Genomic DNA, 23,341 nt, shown 5'->3' on the forward strand with positions numbered 1-23,341 from the left:
GCAGGCTATGATTAGGTGCGATTTCAGATGGATTCAGAGGTGCCTAATGAACACCTTCAAACAAATACAGGCCTTCTGAGGGCATGCTTCTGTGGAACCTCTTGCAAACAACAGAGCCATTAGGAATTAATTTTTTTTCTTCAGTGCTGGGCATTGAAGGCAACTTAGGGCCTTCTGCATATTAGGCAAGTGCTTTACCGCTTAGCTACATCCTTAGTGAGAGCCGCTGCGTGTTTCAAGGGTGTGCCCCCACTAAACAGAGTCCAAGGTACAGAAACAAAGACATTTATCAGGAGCTGGGGCTGGGGTCAGCAGTAGCACACTTGTCTGGCATGTGTGCAGCACTAGGTTTATAAATAAATAAAAGTCTATCAACACCCCCCCCCCAAAAAAAAGAGACATTGATAAAGGAGGTAGTTTTTGCCTAAAGCAGTCGCCCACGGCCCCCTTCCTCCTACAGCCCCCCCATCCCCCCAGGCTCCTCCCACAGCCCCTCATCTTCTCCAGGCTCCTCCCACGGTCCCCCCAACTTCTCCAGGCTCCTCCCACGGTCCTCCAGCTCCCACAGCTGCTCCCACTGTTCCACCCACGGGCTCTCCCACGGACTCTCCCACGGGCTTCTTCCAGGGGCTTCCCCCACGCTCGCTTTTCTCGGGCGTCTGCGTATCCGACGGGGCGCGCGTCCCGCAGAGCACACTGGGAGCGGTAGTTCTGCGCAACACTCCATCGCGCACGCGCTCTCTGCCGAGCCGCCCTGCTCTTTGTCCTTCTCTGCCCGGAGGCGTGCGCGCTGGTCGGTGTCTCCTTGGGGCCTCGGTGGCCGGCGCTGGGCTGCGTATTTCTGCGTCTGGTTGGGCGGCACGACGATGTTGGGGGATCCGAGTGACGAGCCGGCTGAGGGGAGGTGGTGTCTGCGACGGGCGGCAGGCCGGGGCGGGAGCCCGGGCGAGAATCTGGGGGCGAGTCCGGGGGCGCGCGGCGGGGCGGGGCGGGAATGCGGGCGGGAACCGGGGGCGCGCGGAGGCCAGGCTTGGTAGCGGGCGGCCGCTGCGCTCTGTAAGTTACCTGGCAGAGGCTGACCCTGGCGGGCCCTTCTTGGCCTGAAGCCGGCTCTGGGTTTGATACTGGCTTCCCTTTTCATCGAAGAGACTTTTGCCGTTGTGAAACTTGCTGCTGACTGTGCCTTTGTTTCAGCCGGTGGTGCTGGTCTGACACCGCTCTGCTGGCAGGTTGTTTTGTTGAAGTCAAGGACTTAATTCTTCATCAGTGATAAATATGAAATGTGTGATGGGTTTCAAGCATTTTAATAAACATTAAAAAGAGCGTTATTCCTGATACATGACCGAAGGTAGTCGCCTTGGTGCCTTTATAGTCAGCAAATGTAGGTACGCTTTTTAATGCGTCTTACCTTTTTATATTTACTTTAAAAAAAAAAAAAACAAGATTGAGAACATGCTGCTTTAAGTCATAACGGCATATCATTGCTATCTTTCCTTAAAATGTTTTGTTCAAAGTGGGGAATTTAAACTTACTCCGGGAGTTCTCATCAGGCTCCTGATGACTTGTCTGTTTCTCTTGCTTTTGTTCCTAGTCTGTCGGGGAGATACCAGTTCTGTATATGGGACTGTGTTGCACCTGTGCCCTGAGTGTAGACAGAGCAGAGAAGGCCTTTGCCTACTCCACCCCTCTGTCTTGTGGTGGGTGATCACAGGCTCTGAACAGAACTGCATAGGTCCAGGGCCCAGGTGTGAGGCTTCCTGGCATCGTGGTACCTGTTGGGAAAGAGGTGAACCTCTTTGTTACACACACACACTCACACTCTCTTTCTCTCTCTCACCAGAGATTGAACCTAGGCGTCCTCTACCACTGAGCTACATCCCGGTATCCAGGTCCTTTTTTGCTTTGAAATAGGGTTTCCCAAGTCTATGAGGCTGGTGTCAAACTTGCAATGGATCCTCCTGCCTCAGTCTGCTGACTCCCAAATCTCTGGGATTCAAAGTGCCTGTCTCCTTGCTGTTCTCTGTACTGGGTTTTGTGGGGAAAAATTATCTGGTGCATGGCAAGTAAGTTAGTTTCTTCTCTGTCTTTCTTGGATATTCTCTTAGAATTCGAAGAAGCCTGGAACTGTAGGATGAAAATGCAAGTTGCCCCTCCCTTTCAAAGATGCACTGAGAGCTGCTATCACAGGGAGCAATGTAGTGTTCACAGGAAACTGCCACGGTGAAAAAATGAAGCCAATGAAGTTAAAATGAGCCACATTCTGCAGTGAGGGGCTTTAGACTTCTTTTGCTGAGGGGGTAAGTGAGGACAGACTATCAGAGAGTTAGTTCAGGGATAACTCCTCCCTCAAGGTCCAACATTGTAAATATTTGTTTCACTGAGTAAAGGCAGGTCTAGAGTCTACAGAGTAACAAATATCAGACCCCCCCCCCCAGTACTGGGGGGATTGAACCCAGAGCCTCATGTGTTGAATCTTTTTATTTGTTATTTTGAGACAGCATATTTCTGAGTTGTCCAGGCTGCCTCAACTTGTGATCCTCTTGCTTCAGCCTCCTGAGTAGCTGGGATTACAGGTGTGTGTGACCACACCTAGTTTTAGAAATATTTTAAAACTACTCAGATTGCTTATCACATCCCTTTCACCTGAAATTCTCAATCTTTGATATTCTCTGCATGAAATCTAACTCATTTTCATGTATCTCTCCTTTTGACAAATTCTCAGTGAAATCTGACTAACCCTCACCAAGTAGACTTTTACAAGCTTATAAAGGAAGTTGAAATTACACTGTGAATTCAGCTATCTGCGAAGAAAATGATTTGAATGATAAAGAGATTTATTGTTTACATTGTCATAATTTTATTCTGTGAAACTAAGTGAAAGCATAATGCAAAGAAAATTAGGTTTCTTGTGGAGTATCTTCTTGGTTCATGGTATATCTGTGTGTGTATGCACACGTGCGGGCTATAATTTCCTAATTGCTCAGAAATTTTACTTATTTTTGTACCTGGGATTGAATCTGGGATTTTGTGCATTAGCACTGTACCACTGATCTACATCTTGGCACTTTTTATTCTATCTGAGACATGGTCTCACCAAGTTGCCCAGGCTGGCTTTGAATTTATGATCTTGCTTTCTTAGCTTCTCAAGTAGCTGGGATTACAGATGTAAACCACAGTGACCTGCTAGGTTGTTTCCTCCCCCTTCTCCTCCTCCTGTTCTTCCTTTCTCTTCTTCCTCTTCCTCCCCCTCCCTTTCCCCTCTTCTCCCACCCCCTTCCTTCTTCTTTTTTTGATGATACTGGAGATTGAACCCAGGGCCTCTCACATATTAGGCAAGCCCTCTACCACCAAGCTATATCCCTAGCTTCCTCAATCTCTTAAGAATGTTATCTGTAGCCAGTGTGGTGACAGATGTCTGTAATTCCAGCTACTGGGGCGGGGGTGGGGTAGCTGAGGCAGGAGGATTCCAAGTTTGAGGTTAGCTTCAGCAACTTAGTGAGACACAGTCTCAAAATTAGTTCAGAGGTAGAACACCCCTGGGTTCAGTCTCTGGTACCACCACCTAAATAAATAAATAAATAAAAGTAAATAATAAAATAAAAAAAATAGTGGCTAGATTAGCGATAGGAGTTACTTGTAATGTTTTTCTTGTATACATTTAAAAATCTTGTCATAATTTTACTTTTGCAACAATAGTTACTACTAATATTTGTTTAATGGTAACTGCTAGTTGCTGATCTCAAATGCATGTGTTATCACAGTTTAGGATATAAATAAGTTGCTTCTATAACTGAGAGAAATCTGTCCTCCTGAGGTGGCACTGAAATTTGGGTCACAAAAAGATACGTAAATGAAGAGCTTTTTTTTCCTTTTCTTTTTTTTTTTTTAATTTTTTTTTAGTTGTCAATGGACCTTTGTTTTATATACTTATTTTTATTTTTATTTTAATATGTTATGTATGACAGCAGTGTATTACAATTCATATTACACATATAGAGCACAATTTTTCATATCTCTGGTTGTATACAGAGTATATTCACACCATTCATGCCTTCATGTATGTACTTATGGTAATGATATCCATCTCATTCCACCATCTTTTTTACCCCCTTGCCTTCCCTTCCTCTCCCACCCCTTTTCCCTATCTAGAGTTCGTCTGATCTTCCCATGATCCCACTCCCAACCTCATTATGAATTAGCTTTCTTATATCAGAGAAAATATTCAGCATTTGGTTTTTTGGAATTGGCTAAATTCACTTATCATTATATTCTCCAACTCCATCCATATACCTGCAAATGCCATGATTTTATTCTCTTTTATTGCTGAGTAATGTTCCATTGTGTATATATACCACATTTTCTTTATCCATTCATCTGCTGAAGGGCATCTAGGTTGGTCCCACAGCTTAGCTATTGTTAATTGTGCTGCTATAAACATTGATGTGGCTGTTTTACTATAGTATGCTGATTTTAAGTCCTTTGGGTATAGACCAAGGAGTGGGATAGCTGGGTCAAATCATGGTTCCATTCCCAGCTTTCCAAGGAATCTGCATACTGCTTTTCATATTGGTTGCACCAATTTGCAGTCCCACCAGCAATGTATGAGTGTGCCTTTTTCCCCACATCCTTGCCAACACTTATTGTTGTTTGTATTCTTAATAGTTGCCATCTTGACTGGAGTGAGATGAAATCTTAGAATAATTTTGATTTGCGTTTCTCTAATTGCTAGAGATGATGAACATTTTTTCATATATTTGTTGATTGATTGTATATCTTCTTCTGAGAAGTGTCTATTCAGTTCCTTGGCCCATTTGTTGATAGGGTTGTTTGTTTTTTTTGGTGTTAAGTTTTTGAATTCTTCATACATTCTAGAGCTTAGAGTTCTATCTGATGTGCAAGTGGTAAAAATTTGCTCCCAAAATGTAGGCTCTCTCTTCATCTCATTGATAGTTTCTTTTGCTGAGAAGCTTTTTAATTTGAATCCATCCCATTTATTGATTTTTGATTTTTAATTCTTCTGCTTCTTATTAAAGAAGTTAGGGCCTAATCCCAAATGGTGGATATTAGGGTCTACTTTTTCTTCTGATAGGCACAGTGTCTCTGGTTTAATTGCTAGGTCCTTGATCCACTTTGAATTGAATTTTGTGTATGGTGATAGATAGGGGTTTAATTTCATTTTGTTGCATATGGATTTTTGAGAATTGAACCCAGTGCCTCACACATGTCAGGCAATTGATCTACCATGGAGCCACAACCCCAGCCCTTTTGTTTGTTTTTGTTGCTGTTCGTCTACCAGGGATTGAATCCAGGGGCAATTAACTACTGACCTACATCCCCAGCTCATTTTTTCTTTATTCTTTTTTTTAAAATTTTTATTATTGATGGATATTTATTTATTTATTTACTTATATGTGGTCCTGAGAATTGAATCCAGTGCCTCACACATGGTAGGCAAGCACTCTACTACTGAGTCACAACCCCAGCCCCATATTTTTTCTTTTGAGACAGTGTCTCATAAGTTTCTTATGGCCTTGCTAAATTGCTGAGGCTGGCTTTGAACTTATTACCCTCCTTCCTCACTCTTCTGAGCCACTGGGATTATAGGCAAGATGTTGTTTCTTTTTTTTTTTTTAAATGTCTGGTAACATTTTTTTATTTTTACTTTTGTAGTTGCAGAGGGACAGCATACATTTATTTTATTTGTTTATTTTTATGTGGCACTGAGAATTGAATCCAGTGCCTTACACGTGCTAGCAAGTACTCTGCCACTGAGATACAGCCCCAGCCCCAAGAGGTTGGTTTTTTAAGATGATTTAGGAGTGATGCAGTTTGTTCTTCATTTGTGTTTTTGTGGGAATAAGTGACAGAATGTGTGCATGGGAAGAAGAGCTAATTCCAGAATTTATGGTGTATGTGTGTATACATAACTACATAAATATACACAAATAATAAATGATGTGATAATATTAGTGGTAAATACCTTGAACACAATTGAAAGGAGAGAAGACATTGTAATTCTCCCTTTTTTTTTTTTTTTTTTCAAATTTGTTACTGGGGATTGAACCCCAGGGCACTTTACCACTGAGCCACATCCACCGTCATTTTGTTTTGTATAAAATGGGGACTCTATTAAATTCCTTACAGGGTTGTCCATGAGAATTGAAAACTGTCCTGCGTATTGTCTTATGTGTAGGAAGCACCAGTGTGTTAGTTGTTACTGTTACAAGGCCCCCTTGTCTTCATCTTACCTCTCATTTGTCAGTCTATGTGTGCTTTATCCTTACCAGTTAGGCTCAGAAGGCAAGAAAGGAAAAAAAAAATGAAGGAATAGTAAGTGTAAGAACCATAATAAATGTGTGTTGAATTTATCAGGAAAAAGGTTATTTGGATCAAATAACAGGTCTGAGCTCTGAGCTGTTGGGATAAACAATGCTGAAATTTTAAATGTAATTGCATGAAGGATGACAGAAACTCACAAAGGAGTACTGATGCCACCAGAGAGGTGAATGGTAAGGCAGAAAGCATCTGGGCTTTGGAGTGTCCTCCAGAAGCATGTGGCCTCTGTGCAGACGTCAACAGAATCACAGGAGCTGGAGACTGTAACACGTTTCCTTCAGAAACTGATAATCAGCTATAGACAAAATAAAGGAATGCAGGAAGAACATGGAGGATTTTAAGGGACACTATGGCTCAGATAAAGTTCACTTTTGTAAAACTCAGGTAGCCAATAAAGGGAAGGAGTTAATTAAGACTGAGATCTGGGGGCTGAGTTGTGGGTCAGTGGTAGAGTGCTTGCCTTGCATGTGTGGGGCACTGGGTTTGATCCTCAGCACCACATAATTAAATAAAATAAATAAAATAAAGGTATTGTGTCCATCTACAACTAATTGTTTAAAAAATAAAAGTCTGGGGCTGGGGATGTGGCTCAAGTGGTAGCGCGCTCGCGTGGCATGCGTGCGGCCCGGGTTCGATCCTCAGCACCACATACCAACAAAGATGTTGTGTCCGCCGAGAACTGAAAATAAATATAAAAAAAAAATAAAAAATAAAAGTCTGAGATCTGTTTTAATTTAAATCACATAAGCTTTGAAAATTTTTATCTGCCTAAAACAGAGTTATCTTTTTTGATTTAAAGGATTTTTAAAAGTGATTTGCACATTGGTGTCCACAGTGAATTTTAAATTAAACTCAGAATTATTTTAATTATGATACTTGTCTGTCTGTGGAGACACAGACTTGTGATGTATTTTACTATGTGCCGCTTGTGTTCCTGAGAAGCTTATTTAAACTATATAGCAAACACACCTGGCTTTACATGTCATACATTCCTAGTTTCTAAAAGAGGAAGAAAATATTTGTGCAAAGTATGACATAGACTAACTAAAAAGAATGCATTTGGTGAACATCTCAGTTGAAGTGCATTTGTCTTTGCGTCCACAGATCCTGGATCCCCACCATTAAGCCTGCTCATGTGAAATAAGGGAGGAGTTCCTGCAGCTAGAGATCACTCACAGTGTAGAAGACCTTGCCAAGACCTTACCCCAGATTTTGGGGCAGAGGCAGAAGAGACCAGAGCAGAACAGATCTCACACTTGTGAATCCTCTTGCACAGGCAACAGAAAATGACCACAGTACAGGTGAGTTGATGGTTCATTCCTCATTATTTTTCCAGGGCGTTAGAAGAGGTATACAAGTCTTCCATAAAAAGAAAAGTATGAGTAGTGAAGAAATCAGGAGGAAAATAGTCTCAGAATAGAAGCTTGGGATTGGGGTAAAATTGGACCGGTGCCTTCAGAAGGTCTTAAGGTTTTAATATTTATAAGCTATAGTGTTCCATTTGATTATTGCTTAATGAACTGCAAAATTGGCAGTTTTAAATACTTTTTTTGGCAGTTTTAAATACATTTTTAAATACTTTTTATTTATTTTAATTAGGTATATATGACAGCAGAATGCATTTTGATTCATTTTTGTATACAATCGTAGCACAACTTTTCATTTCTCTGGTTATACAAGATGTAGTGTCACACCACATGTGCAGACATACGTGTACCTAGGATAATGATGTTCATCTTGTTCCACCATCTTTTCCTGCCCCCATGCCTCCACCCCACCCTTCCCTCCCCTTTGCACAATCATATTTCTTCCATTTTTCCCCATGCCCCACCTCATTGTGGATCAGCATCCACTTATCAGAGAGAACATTTGGCTTTGTTCTTTTTTTTGGGATTGGCTTACTTCACTTACCATGATATTCTCCAACTCTGACCATTTATCTGAAAATGCCATAATTTTATTATCTTTTAATGCTGAGTAATGTTCCATTGTGTATATATACCACATTTTCTTTATCCATTCATCTGCTGAAGGGCATCTAGGTTGGTCCCACAGCTTAGCTATTGTTAATTGTGCTGCTATAAACATTGATGTGGCTGTTTTACTATAGTATGCTGATTTTAAGTCCTTTGGGTATAGACCAAGGAGTGGGATAGCTGGGTCAAATCATGGTTCCATTCCCAGCTTTCCAAGGAATCTGCATACTGCTTTTCATATTGGTTGCACCAATTTGCAGTCCCACCAGCAATGTATGAGTGTGCCTTTTTCCCCACATCCTTGCCAACACTTATTGTTGTTTGTATTCTTAATAGCTGCCATCTTGACTGGAGTGAGATGAAATCTTAGAATAATTTTGATTTGCGTTTCTCTAATTGCTAGAGATGATGAACATTTTTTCATATATTTGTTGATTGATTGTATATCTTCTTCTGAGAAGTGTCTATTCAGTTCCTTGGCCCATTTGTTGATAGGGTTGTTTGTTTTTTTTGGTGTTAAGTTTTTGAATTCTTCATACATTCTAGAGCTTAGAGTTCTATCTGATGTGCAAGTGGTAAAAATTTGCTCCCAAAATGTAGGCTCTCTCTTCACCTCATTGATTGTTTCTTTTGCTGAGAAGAAGCTTTTTAATTTGAATCCATCCCATTTATTAATTCTTGATTTTATTTCTTGCGTTTTAGGAATCTTTTTAAGGACGTCTAAGCCTAATTCGACATGAGGAATATTTGGGCCTACTTTTTCCTCTATTAGTCGCAGGGTCTCTGGTCTAATTCTTAGGTCCTTGATCCACTTTGAATTGAGTTTTGTGTATGGTGAGAAATAGGCATTTAGTTTCATTTTTGCTGCATATAGATTTCTAGTTTTCCCAGTACCATTTGTTGAAGAGGCTATCTTTTCTCTAATGTATGTTTTTGGCTCCTTTTTGTAGTATGAGATAACTGTATTTATGTGGGTTTATCTCTGTGTCTTCTATTCTGTACCATTGATATACAAACCTATTTTGCTGCCAATACCATGCTTTTTGTTACTATAGCTCTGTAGTATAGTTTAAGGTCTGGCATTGTGATGCCTCCTGCTTCACTCTTGCCAAGGAGTACATTGGTTATTCTGAGTCTCTTATTTTTCTAAATGAATTTCATGATTGCTTTATTTATTTCCATAAGGAATGACATTGGGATTTTAATTAGGATTGCATTGAATCTGTATAGCGCATTGAATATTATGGCCATTTTTTTGGAGTGTGTATATATATATATATATTTTCAAAAAAATGGCCATACTATATAATTTTTAGTTTTTTGTACTGGGGATTGAACTCAAGGGCAGTCGACCACTGAGCTATATTCCCAGCCCAATTTTGTATTTTATTAGAGACAGGGTCTCACTGGGTTGCTTAGCGCCTCACTGTTGCTGATGCTGGCTTTGAACATGCAATCCTTCTCTCTCAACCTCCCAAGCCACTGGGATTACAGGTGTGCACCACCACTCCTGGCTCTGTTTTGACAATATGAATTTTGCCTATCCAAGGGCATAGGAGATCTTTTCATCTTCTAAGGTCTTCTTCAATTTCTTTCTTTAGTCTTCTGTAGTTTTGATTGTAGAAGTCTTTCACCTCTTTTCTTAAGTTGATTTCCAAGTATTTTATTTTATTTTATGTTTGAGGCTATTGTGAATGGGGTAGTTTTCCTAATTTCTTTTTCGGAGGATTAATTACTGATGTATAGAAATGCATTTGATTTATGGGTATTGATTTTATTTCCTGCTACTTTGCTGAATTCATTTATTAATTCTAGAAGTTTCTGGTGGAGTTTTTGGGTCCTCTAAGTATAGAATCATCTCTCCAGCAAATGATGATAGTTTGAGTTCTTCTTTTTCCATTTGTAACCCTTTAATTTCTTTCGTCTGTCTAATTGCTCTGGCTAGAGTTTCAAGAGCTTTGTTGAATAGAAGTCATAAAAGAGGGCATCCCTGCCTTCTGGCTTTCAAATTTTTGACAGTTATAATGATATGTGAATGTTGATATAAGTTGCACTATTCAAAGGAAAAAGCAAACTGATCATAGAAAGTATTTCTTGATCATTAGGTTTCTGTTTTTTTTTTTTTTCTTTTTCCTTGATGAAGAGTTTAAATAAATAATATCATGGGTAATGTTCTCAATAGAAACAGTGTAGTAAATGCACGTGGGTGCTTTGCTTTATTCTGAGGGACTGTGAATTAAACCCAGGCCTTTCACGTTAGGCACATACTCTATTGCAGAGCTACATCCCCAGCCTAAAATCCACAGACGAGAGGTATTTTTCATAGTATTCCTCAGAGTGTGATTGGAGGTCAGAATGCCAAAGTGGGACTTAGTGAGTGATGACTGTAAGTGCAGGAGATCCGCCCAGGGCCTGTGCATGCTCGGAAGCACTCTGCCATAGCTACATCCCCAGCCAACCATAATTATTAGTTCATTTGCCCTTTTATATTCTAAAGCCCAATTCGTATGAAATGTATATAAATGTAAAACTATTTAATGAATTATTATCAAGTGGTTATGCATGAAATCACCTCTCAGGTCCAGGAATAAAATATTCCTACCCCAATGAGGATTTGCCTGTACCCTCTCCCAATTAGCCTGTGATGCTACTTTCTTACATCTTCATTGGGTTTGAGAGCAAGGGTCTGCTGGCCTTGTAAAGTGATTGTGAAGTTTGCTCTCTTTCTATGTTCTCTGAAAAAATTTGAGACCATTTTATTTATCCTTTAAACGTTTGGAAGAATGGAAGAATTCACCATGGAAGCCACCTAGATCTTAAGTTTACTTTGAAGGAGGATTCTAAATTGTGGGGTCAATTCTTTAACAATTATAGGATTAATTCAGATTTTGTTTCTTTATGTGTCATTTTGGGTATGTTGTTTCTTGGGAAGTACAGCTACTTCATCTAGATTGTTTAATAACATAAATTTATTCATGATTCAGGGTTTTTTTTTTTGGTGAATTTTTTTTTTTTTTAGTTGTAGATGGACACATACCTTTGTTTATTTATTTTTTATGTGGTGTGGAGGATCGAACCCAGTGCCTCACACATGCTAGGTGAGTGCTCCATTACTGAGCCACAACCCCAGCCCCATAATATCTTTTTAACAGTTTTGCTGATATATGATCTCAAAAACATCTCCTCACTTTGATGTACAGTTGAGTGAGTTTTAAGTAAATTTGCATTGCAGTTCAGTTCTAGAAGATTTCCATCACCGAAGAAAATTCTGAGTGAGGGCTGGGGATGTGGCTCAGCGGTAGCGTGCTCGCCTGGTATGCGTGCGGCCCAGGTTCGATCCTCAGCACCACATACAAACAAAGATGTTGTGTCCGCCGATAACTAAAAAATAAAATATTAAAAAAAAATTCTCTCTCTCTCTCTCCCTCTCTCTTAAAAAAAAAAAAAATAAAAAAAAAAAAAAGAAAATTTTGAGTGACATTTGTGGCAGTTTCCACTCCTCCTCAGAACCTGAAGCAGCTGCTAATTTGCTTACTCTGTCGATTTGCCTTTTTAGGGCATTTCATGTCAATGGATTTATGTAATATGTAGTCTTTGTGTCTGGTGTCTTAATGAGCTTAATGCTTTTGTGGTTCATCCATGTAAGCATGTTAGAAATTCATCTTTTAGTTGACAGATTGTGGTTCCTTATATTGCTTTATCCATTCAGTAGTTGGTGGGTATTTGTGTTGCTTTCTCCTCTTGTTGTGAGCGTGCTGAAATGAACGGCCACGGGCAGGCTTCAGTGACCATATGTGCTCTTATTTCTCTTTGTCCATACCCAAGAGTGGCACTGTGAATTGTGCAGCAGAATCATATTTACCTTGTAGGAAGCAGCCGTGGTTCCTCATGTATGGGTCAGCTTACACTCCTGCTAGAGCATGGTTGCAGTTTCTCCCCATCCTGTCCTTCATGGGATGTCTTGATTATCACCATTTAGGGAATGTGAAGTGGTGTCTTACTAGGGTTTTGCTTTGTATTTCCTTCATGGCTAATGATCCTTTGTGTGTTTAGTAGCTATTCCTGTACCTTTTTTTTTTTTTAGTATCTTTATTATTTATTTATTTATTTTTATGTGGTGCTGCCGAGGATCACACCCAGGGCCTCACCTGTGTGAGGCAAGCGCTCTATGGCTGAGTCACAACCCCAGCCTTCCTGTATCTTTTTGATGAATTATATTCAGATATTCTGCCTCTATTTTAATTGGGTTGTCTTTTTATTATTCATTATAAGAGTTGTCTGGTCAAGATTTTTAACAGAAATCTGTACCCTGACCCCACCGCAGACTGTGTTTTGTCATATCTGTTTTTTTGTGGGGGAATAGGGTACTGGCAGTTGAACTCAGGCACTTTACCATTGACCAGTATCCCTAGCCCTTTAAAAAAATATTTTTTAAGAATCTTCAGGTTGTTGCAGTAATTCACTCGCAGGTCAGCATGGGAAAGAAAGAAGAAGCAGAGCAAGCAAAGCAGCAGCAGAAGAAAAAGCCCTTTATTGTATACAAGCAATCTTTTTTATAGTATTGTGAACAAAGAAGGCAGCCTTCCAACAGCAATAAATCAGGTCTTTCAGCTAATTAAACATAGCATACAGAAGTTTTACTTTCTAGTCAGAAGTGACCCGCTTCTCATGGCTAATCTATTCTCGTCCTGGAGCATGCCGAGCTCTGCTCTTGTTAAGAACAGATAATAAAATTTTTCTCAGCGCCCTCCTAGCCCACTTGGCAGAACATCCCGTTTGCAGGCAAGTCCTCCCAAGGACTGTAGACACCTCGTTTTCAAGCATGTCCACTGTTACCTTATCTAAACCTTGAAAGAGCCTTTTGTTTTCGAGTAGGCCCTCCCAAGGACAGCAGACACCTTGTTTTCAAGCATGTCCACTGTAACCTATCTATACCTTGACAGAATATCCCGTTTGCAGGTAGACTCCATCAAGGACAGTAATAGTAACGCAGTCACATCTGATTCTCTATAAGAAGTGTCTCACTAAATTGCTTGAACTTGTGTTTTCTGACATTTAAATGTTTTAAATTTCATTTTATGCTCAATTGGGATTGTAGAGTGCCATCATTTAGTGCCCTTTCCTTTCTTTCTTATAATATGCTTTACATACTGCATCTGTGTATATTAACAACTCTGTCACTTCACATTGTCGTGAAGTTTTGCCATCAGTCATCATGTGAACACCGATGAACTTGAAAGAACAGTGGCTTGTGTTTGCCCAGATCTCTACCATGGTTGTTGTTTTTCTAAGTCACTCTAGTACCATTTCCCTTCTCTTTGAGAACCTCCCACTGGTAATTCTTGTAGAACAAGTTTGTTGGGTTTGAATTATCGTAGCTTTCTTTCATAAGAAAAGTTGTTTCATCATTATTCTTGATGAATATATATATATATATATATATATATATATATATATATATATATATATATATATATATTGTGGTGCTGGGGATTGAACTCAGGGCCTTGTGCATGCAAGGCAAGCTGTCTACCAACTGACCTGTATCCCCAGCACCCTCATGAATATTCAAGCTAGAAACAGAATTCTGTGCTTATAGGTCTCTCCTTTTTTGCATTTGGAAACATTTCACTCTCTGCTGAGTTGTTCTGACCCTAGCAACTCAGGAGGCTGAGGCAGGAGGATCACAAGTTCAAAGCCAGCTTCAGCAACTTAGCAAGACTTTGTCTCAAAATAAAAAGAGTTGGGGATATGGCTTACTGGTTAACTGTCCTTGGATTCAAGCCCCTGTACTCCTACCCCATCACCACTCCTTGAAACAAGAAATATTCCACTCCCTTCTGGCCTCAGCTTTCTAATAGAAACTTTCAGCTACTTGAATTGCTGTTCCCTATGAATGATGCCATATTTTTATTTCATGAATTTGTTTGTATTTGTCTATTTTGGGGTCTACTGAACTGCTTCAGTCTAGGCTTATACCTTTTGCTGGTTTTAGGGAGCATTTGGCTGTCATCTCTGGAAATTCTTATCTGTGGTGCTGTTTTCTATTCTGGGATATTGTGCCACTCATCTTGCTTCCCAAGCTCTGTAAATTTAGGGGTTGACTCTACTTGGGATTGAACCCTAGGGCCCTCTACACTGAGCTGCATCCATAATCTCTCTCTCTCTCTCTCTCTCTCTTTTTTTTTTTTTGAGACAGGGTCTAGCTGAGTTGTCCAGGCTGGCCTTGAACTTTTGATTTTCCTTTCTTAGCCCCCAGTATCTGGGATCACAGGTGTGCACCAAAACACCTGGCAAACTCTGTCAGGTGTTTTTTTTTTTTTTTTTTTTTTAAAATTGTTTTTAGATATTGATGGAGCTTTGTTTTTAAATTCATTTTTATTTATATGTGGTGCTGAGAGTCGAACCAAGTACCTCACACATGCTAGGCAAGTACTCTACCACTCAGCCACAACCCAGCTCCTCTGTCAGTTTTAAGTCTTTCTCCATCTGTTATTCAGAATGGATGGTTTTGTTGATTAGTCTTCAGATTCACTGACACTCTCAAGGTGAACAGTGTGCATTTGGTGACACACTTCTTGGGTTTAAAAAAAATTTTTTTTTAATGATGGCATTCTTCATTTTTAAGATTTGTGTTTTTCTTTGATCTCAGGAGACTAGGACAAGAATTCATCTTGTTACAGTCTCAGTCATCTTTTGAAAACCTGCCTTTGGACGTGTTATCTTCCTTTCTGTAAAGTCTTTCATGGCTAACTGTCAGCAGTAAGACGTGTGTTCTTTTTAATTTAATTTTATTTTTTTGTAATTGCTTGATTTTATTTTACACCAGGTGGTGGGCACAAAGCAATCTTCCTTAATAAAGTTGAAAATTAGCTTCATTTAGAACATTTCTAATCACATTAAAAAGAAAGTATTCATCTTACCAGTTGTTCTGCAATCCAAATAAATAAACAATAGCTTGGAAAACAACATTTAGAAAACAAAAGCCAATGTAAAAAGACAGATTAAAACAACCAGAACCGTGCAGATGGCACAGATTTAACATTTTCTTACTGCATCATCAGTGTCAGGAATCTGTCCCTTCAGCTGGCTCCATTGCTGGGTTTTAAAGAAATGCTTTTATTTCCTGGTTTCATTTCACCTTCTGGATCCATCCAATATTTTCTAATATCAATTAGAACCTTCCTTTTAAAATCTTGAACACTGAGCTGGGCATGGTGGTGCTCACCTGTATCCCAGCAGTTCTGGGAGGTCGAGGCAGGAGGATCGTGAATTCAAAGCCAGCCTCAGTAGCTTAGCAAGACCCTGTCTCAAAATAAAATAATAAAGAAGCAAGTGATGTAGCTTGGTGGTAGAGCAGTTGCCTGGAGTGCACAAACTCTGACTGTAATCTTAGGTATCACCACCTGTCCCCTCCAGAAAAAAGAAAAAAACCCAGAGGGACATAGTAGGTGTCTGTTTGATGTGCAGTTGTGAGAGCAGTGTGTCAAGCCGGGCACACCTCTCCAGGATCAGGCAGTGATGAACACCTCCGGCTCACTGGGATTGTGCTCTTCCAGGAATCATTCTCCTTTGAAGATCTATGTGTGGCCTTTAGCCAAAAGGAATGGCTGTTACTGGGTCCCCATCAGAAGGCCTTGTACAAGGATGTCATGCTGGAGAACTACCACGTCCTAGTGTCACTGGGTAAGAAAAGATTCCTCAGGGACCTCAGAGTATGTCCAATGCATTGCTTTTCTCTTTTTTAATAAAGTTGCTTAATGCTTCTGAATTTTTTAATGATTTTGGACCAGAATTTAGGAAGTAAAAGTCTTGGATTATGTTGGCAAGAAAGTATCTGGATCCCACCTTCCCAATAATGAAACCTTAAGTTTGTTGTCAGAAACCTAACTGATGAGTAGTGGTGACAGTGGGTGGGTGTCTGCCATGTGCTATGCTGCATACTGCACACCCCAGGTACCTTGTAGGAGGGAGTCCACCAGTTTAGGCATTGGAGCAGTCCTGCGTGGTAGGTACCCTTTTTTCCTGAGAAGAAAATTGAGGCAAAGAGAAGTAAAGTAACTGTCCCAGTGACTGAGAGCAAGAAGGCCAAAAGAGCCTGGAGTTGAACCCTGTGGTGTGGCTCCAGAGACAGTGCCGAGTGGAGCAGTCAAAGATCCTTAGACCTGTTCACCACAGGGGCAGCTGTTGTCATGACTCCCGAGAATTGTCTGTTGAGATGAAGACCCTCTGTTAAGCCCTGCTGCTTCCTCAGAGGCCCTGAAGCCCAGGAGCCAGAACCATGCCATTGGTGATTTCCCCCCAACAGGCTATGAAGTTATGAAGCCAGACGTCATCTTCAAGTTGGAGCAAGGCGAAGAGCCATGGGTGGGAGATGGAGACACTCCACGTTCAGCCTCTGCAGGTGAGCGTGAGAGAACCTGGAGGTGGGCGGAAGTAGAAGTCCAGCCTGAGCGAGTAGTATTGGTCTGGAACCTTTGAAATCTGCTCTTATCAAAATCCCTATACCTGTGTGGTGATTTGGAGCAGTTGACGATAGCTACTCAGATAAATCCCAGTCAGATGTGGCTTCTTGGTTTGCAGTTTAGGATTAAATGTGTCTTCTTCCTCAGAGTCCTGATGTTATTCCCTGCCTTGGAATCCAGGGCTCATACTTATTGTGTGATCTGCTCTCCTTTGGTGTGTGTGATCTGTCCTTCTTTCCCCTGTGGTCAAAGTTAACCTGCTTGTGCATTCCAGCATTTTAATTTTCCCTTCAATATTGGAGCATCTTGTGAAGCCCTCTGTTCAGAATCACTTACTAGAAAATGGAGCCACCACCCGTCCCAGACATTGCCTCTTCAAATAGGTCCTGTTTGTGTTTTCTCTGGATTAGACCATGGAGTGTAAGGAGAATCTCTTCCTCCCATTCTTCCTTATTGTTGTTTTTACTTTTATTTATCTTTATGTATTTACAGTACTGAGAACTGGAACCAGGGGTGCTGTACCACTGAGCTGTGTTGCTAGCCCTTTTAAATTTTCATTTTTATACAGGTCTTGCTACTTTGCCCAGGCTGGGCTTGAACTTTCAATTTTCCTGCTTTAGCTATCATTTTTAAATGTTCTGCTCTTTGGGAGATAAATATCTTTTGAAAGTCTTCCCTCCTCAACTCCCACTTAAATTTTTTTTTGGTTGGGGGGTACCAGGGATTGCACTTAGGGGCACTCAACCACTGAGCCACATCCCCAGCCCTATTTTATTAGAGACAGGGTCTCACTGAGTTGCTTAGCACCTTGCCAAATTGCTGAGGCTGGCTTTGGACTTGCGATCCTCCTGCCTCCCCTTCCAAGCCTCTGGGATTACAGGTGTGCGCCACCACACCCGGCCCTCAACTTCCACCTAAATGTCTCATTGCTGAAGTTCTCAAAATGTTAGATGGATCGGATTCTGAATTTTCATAAGTTATCTTCAATAATACCATTGTGCTTGATTTTGAAAAAGCAAACCACACACACTGAACAGTTAAACCTTATTCGTTGTCTTTTGTTTGACATTGGCTTAGGTTCTCCCAAAAGAAGATCCTGAGATGTGTATCTGATTGTAAGAATTTACTGGAGAAGGGGTCTCCTCCAGTGCACCAGGAGACTGGGGATATGAGAAGGGAGGGGCAGTGCCAATAAAAGGTGGGCAGCGGAGCTTGGTTCCTCTGAGAGCCCCCAGACACTGTTGCTTTACCTTCACCTTTGTCCCTCGGGGAACTGGGAAGCCCAGCCTTTCCCCTTTACCTCCCATCTCTGGTTCAGGACTGCTGTGACATTGTAAGTCCCCAGAATGTCCATGTCTCTACATGTGGACCATGCTTGCACCTACCCAAGAAAGGTTCCAGGTAGTGGAGAGTGCAAGTGTGTGGGTGGGCACCAGGTCAGGTATTCTCCAGATAATGTGCTTCACACCCTAGCTTTTACCTCTGTATTAAAATAATGCTTGTGGGCATAGACTAAATGGACACTGTGCATTTCATAACTGAAGCAGAGAAACAAAATTACAGGCCTTTGCATCTACACATGCAAAACAAAAAAACAAAAAAACAAAACAAAACAGGAACCAACCAAATAAAAGAATATTACAACACTAGGACCTGTTCTGGGATGGGACCTCAGAAAAGGGTGAGAACTATGTAGGCTGGAGTCCCAGAATATTTCACACAAGGCAGCATAGACAGCTCCTGCAGCAAGGACTAAGAATCTGTGGATAGCTAGCAAAGCACAACAGGAAGTTCAGACACAGAGAATAAATGTTGCAAGTCCACAAATACTGAGAAATGTTGAAATGGGGCTGCCACAAATTTGCAGGGAAAGAAGAAAATAGACAAATGAGTAATATGCTGTCACACTGGAGAGCCCTTGGAAGAAAACGTTACACCTTTGGCCAAGTTCAGAGAACACCTGCACTCTCCTCTATCTGGAACCTTTCTTGCACCTTTCTTAGGCAAGCACTCTACCAGTGAGCCCCAGCCCCAGCCCTGGAAAGATTGATTTTGTCTCAGGGCCTCAGAATTTCAGTCCATGGTTGGATGGCTCCATTGCTCTGAGTCTGATGTGAGGTAGAACATCATGGTGGAAGGTTGTGTCAGAGGAAAGCAGCTCTGCTTATGGTAGTTGGGAAGCAGAGAGATGAGGGTGGGATTGGGGAGAAGGTGAACCATTTCAGGGCATGCCCCCAGAGATCTGCTTCCTCCAACCAGTCCCCACTTTCCAATCATCCACACAGCTGCCAATGGATTAATCCATTGGTGAGGTCAGAACCATCATGATCCCTTACAGCCTCAAAGCCCCACCTCTGAAACTTGCTGCATTGGAGACCATGCTTTCATCACAAGACTTTGGGGGACATTCCAGATGCAAACTGTGACACTTGGTTAAGAAGATGTTGGGCTGGGGTTGTGGCTCAGTGGTAGAGCACTCACCTAGCCTGTGTGAGGCACTGGGTTCAATCCTCAGCACCACATAAAAATAAATAAATAAATGAATAAATGAAATAAAGTTATTTTGTCCATCTACAACTAAAAAAAAAAAGTGACATCTGTAGCTGGCTTTTATTTTTTTAATTTTTAAAAAATATTTTTTAGTTGTCCAATAAAGGTTTATTTCACTTATCTATTTTTATGTGGTACAGGGGATTGAACCCAGGATCTCGCACAAGTGAGGCAAGCACTCTACTGCTGAGCCATAACCCCAGCCCCTTATTTTTTAAACTTTTTGTTCAGCATTTAAACATTGAATGTTCACATTTCATTGCAAGGCATCGCATAATTAATTGTCAAAATTATTTATGCAAACAGGGATTGCATATAGGTGTCCACAAGACCACCCCATGTTCAGAGTCATAAGAGAGGCTCCAGGGCCTATAGCTACTTGGCCTGTAGCTGCCCTATGGTTGGGGTTTATTTCTGTACCTTAATGAGACTGGATCATAGGAAGAGGCCCAGGCAGAGTCTAAAGGAACCAGTGTACTAGTTTCCCATGACCTCCTTGGGACCACATGGTGCACTCTCCTGCAGAAACATGTAGTAGCAACTGGCGTCCAGTTTGCCTGCCTAGGGAAGCCCATTAGGGCCTCACTGCCCATAGTCTTCTTGGAGTTGGCAGGTATGGCTCCCAGCAGTCTTAACTGCAGGTATGCAGTCCAGGGGGAGCTGGCAGGTATGGCTCTGTCCCCCTGTGCTGACAGACCCCAGCAATCTTAACTGCAGGTGTGCAGTCCAGGGGGAACTGGCAGGTATGGCTCTGTCCCCCTGTGCTGACAGGCCCCAGCAGTCTTATCTGCAGGTGTGCAGTCCCAGGGGAGCTGGCAGGAATGGCTCTATCTCCCTGTGTTGACAGGCCCTAGCAGTCTTTATCTGCAGGTGTGCAGTCCAGGGGGAGCTGGCAGGTATGGCTCTGTCCCCCTGTGCTGACAGGGCCTAGCAGTCTTATCTGCAGGTGTGCAGTCTAGGGGGAGCTGGCAGGTATGGCTCTATCTCCCTGTGCTGACAGGCCCTAGGAGTCTTATCTGCAGGTGTGCACTCCAGGGGGAGCTGGCAGGTATGGCTCTGTCCCCTTCTGCTGACAGGCCCTAGCAGTCTTATCTGCAGGTGTGCAGTCCAGAGGGAGCTGGCAGGTGCTGCTCATTTCCCCTGTGCTGACAGAACCCAGCAATCTATAGGTGTGCAGTCCAGCAATGTGAGTTTTTGCCAGGAACAGAATGCTGGGAGCACTCTTCAAGCCTTGGACCCAGGCAGTATCTAAGAGACAACTGTGCAGGCAGGCTGTCTCTGGAGAACACTCACTTTTCTGCATTGAGTACCTGCTGATCTCTTCTGCTTTTCAGGCACTGAACCAGGTACCCTGGGCTCTGAAGGGGCAGTAAGGATGTATTTCCTTCCCATGGTCTCTGCTGCTTCTCAAGCACCAAGCCAGGTGCCTTGGGCACAGTAGGGGCAGTGGAAATGTTTCCTCCCCATGTAATGCTCATTTTGCAGTGAGAAGGTGAAAGAACAGGAGAGCAAATAACCCAAGTAAAATCCAGACCCTGGCATGGCAGTTGTGGAAATTGATTTACATGTCACAATAGAGAATGTATTAGTGTCTTTGGGCTACCACAACAAAATATCACAGAAGCAATGGCCTAAACAACCAGAAGTTTATTTCTTAGGTCAGATGTTATGGTGCATGCCTATAATCCTAGTAATGTGAGAAGCTGAAGCAGGGAGATCAAGGCCAGCCTCAGCAACTTAGAGAGACCCTTTCTCAAAATAAAAAATGAAGGGCTAGAGATGTCACTCAGTGGTTAATTGCCCCTGGGTTCAATCCCCAATACTCCCCCCCTCAAAAAAAAAAAAAAAAAAGTGAAGGAAGAAGTTTATTTCTCACTTGGAGGAAATCCAAGTCAAGGTGCCAGATCTCTGGTGAGGGCTGTCTTCCTGACTTGCAGACAGCTGCTTTCCTGCTGTGTGTGACCTTTCTTCAGTGCATGCTGGTGGTGGGGACAGTGTTCTCTGGTGTCTCTTATAGACACTGATCCTGTCACTTCAGAGTTCCATTCTCACAGCCTCTTTGACCTTCATCTTTTCCAAATGCAGACACAGTGGGGGCTTCAGCATATATTTTTGAGGTAATACAAGTATGCAGTCCAGCACAGAATGATAAATGTGGAGAAGCTGGGTCTGCACATGAGGACCATGAGATGAGCAAGCTGTGTGAAGAACTAGGAGAAAGTGTCCCCAAAGGAATGACAAATAGGAATGTTCTAAGTCAGGAAGGGGCCTAGTGACTTTAAGAAACAGAATGGAAGCCTGTGTGGCTGGAGGTCAGTGTGTTGGGAGCTCTAAAGTGACTGGGAGAGGGCAGGGGCCAGTCCTGCCTCCACTTGGAGGCAGTTAATCTTTAAAGAGTTTTTTCTTCTCTGATTGTTTTCATCCTCCTTACAGTGCTGGGTTTGGAACCCAGGGCCTCAAGCATACTAGGCAAGAGCTCTGCCTCTGAGTCACCCTCCCCACCCCTCGCCCACTCACAGTCATTGAAAAGGAGCTAGGAGTGCTGGGGATGTGGCTTAGTGGTAGGGTGCTTGCATCACATGCACAAGGCCCTGGGTTCAATCCCCAGCACTACACACACACACACAAGGAGGTAGGAGTGCTGGGAATGTGGCTTAGTGGTAGTGTGCTTGCCTGGTATATGCAAGGTTCTGAGTTAGTTCCCCAGGAACCCCCCCCCCCCGCCACACACAAGAATTAGGATTGATTTATAATTTTAAATAAAAGTTTAATTATTTGATTTATATTTTTGAAAGTTCAGTCTGACCACAGATTGGAAGATGTAATTAGATAAAAGTGTGATTAGAAAGTGGTAAAACCTGCTGGTGGTGCACACCTGTAATCTCAGTGACTCGAGGCTGAGGCAGGAGATCAGAATTTTGAGGCCAGCCCCCGCAAGTCAGCAAGGCTCTTTCTCAAAATAAAGAAATAAAAAAAGGTCTGCGAATATGGCTTCATGGTAAAATGCCTCTGGATTCAATCCCTAGTACCAAAAAAATTAAAGTTTTCACATTACTGATTGTATTTTACACCCAAATTGACCTCACACAAAAAAGCTTTTATTAAAAAACAGGCCTTTTGAAGAGCACTTGCAGCAATTAGTGTTAAGTGGTTACACCATGAGGATGATGGAAATAGAGCTATATAAAATTACTATCCAACTCAGAACATGCTGAGAATGGTAACTCAGGTCTTGGGATGATGTGAGTGAGCTGCTTTGTGGATTTCAAAGCTGTGTGCCTGAGGATTTGCATGAGAAGGACGTGGTTGAAGTGTGGTGCAAGCGAGGGTCTGTTGGTAGCAATGTGTGAGATGTGTGTGGCAAGTTTAAATCCAACTTCCAGGACATCTGAGAATGGGGAAAATATACAAAATATTTGTCATCCCCAAACTTGAAATGGCTGCAGTAACTTCAATTCATTCATGTGCTTCATATTACTTACCACAGTTTTAGCTCAGTTGTGTTTTTTTAAAAATACCTTTGTTTTACTTATTTATTTTATGTGGTGCTGAGGATTGAACCCAGTGCCTCATGTGTGCAAGGCAAGCGCTCTACCACTGAGCCATAACTCCAGCCCCAGCTCAGTTGTGTTTTGTATAATCTGTTCTTTGTCACTGGCTAACTGTTCTACTGTCTTGGCAGTCCCATGGTATGCTTTCAGTGGGCACCGAGTGAGGTGGTTCCTGAGAACACTGGATCAGTGCTTTTTCCAGCCTCCTGTCTTTGTTTCTGATTGCTCTTCCTGCATGTTTTTTTTTTTTTTTTGGTGGTGGTGGGAAACTAGAGATTAAACCGAGGGGTGCTTAACCACTGAGCCACACCTATAGCCCCTTTTATTTTTATTTTGAGTTGGGGTCTCATTAAGCTATTTAGGGCATTGCTGAGGTTGGCCCCAAATTTGTTTTTTTCTGCCTCCCCGAGTTATTGGGACTGCAGGCGTGCACCACCACTCCTGGATCTTCATGCATTCACAT

General features: G+C 41.9%; 1 protein-coding gene across 8 annotated transcripts in view; it reads left to right on the plus strand.

Moving 5' to 3' along the window:
- Positions 1–23,341, plus strand: part of ZNF84 (zinc finger protein 84) — a 90,307-nt gene that overhangs the window by 31,390 nt on the left and 35,576 nt on the right. For 4 of the 8 annotated variants that reach the window (XR_014021110.1, XR_014021111.1, XR_014021114.1 and 1 more), the window contains exons 1-5: positions 759–904; positions 2,106–2,297; positions 7,441–7,637; positions 15,872–15,998; positions 16,621–16,716. Coding sequence is in view for 1 of the 8 variants with exons in the window: in XM_081286777.1 (XP_081142903.1) it covers positions 7,623–7,637; positions 15,872–15,998; positions 16,621–16,716 (238 nt within the window). In the remaining 7 variants the exon portion in view is untranslated. Of the gene's footprint in view, positions 1–758; positions 905–1,591; positions 1,882–2,105; positions 2,298–7,440; positions 7,638–15,871; positions 15,999–16,620; positions 16,717–23,341 lie in introns of those variants that run through there. The other 4 variants (XR_014021113.1, XR_014021112.1, XR_014021115.1 and 1 more) reach the window with 4 other exon arrangements.

The sequence above is a fragment of the Spermophilus citellus genome, assembly GCF_964194105.1.
Source record: "Spermophilus citellus genome assembly, chromosome: 3".
Lineage (NCBI taxonomy): Eukaryota > Metazoa > Chordata > Mammalia > Rodentia > Sciuridae > Spermophilus > Spermophilus citellus.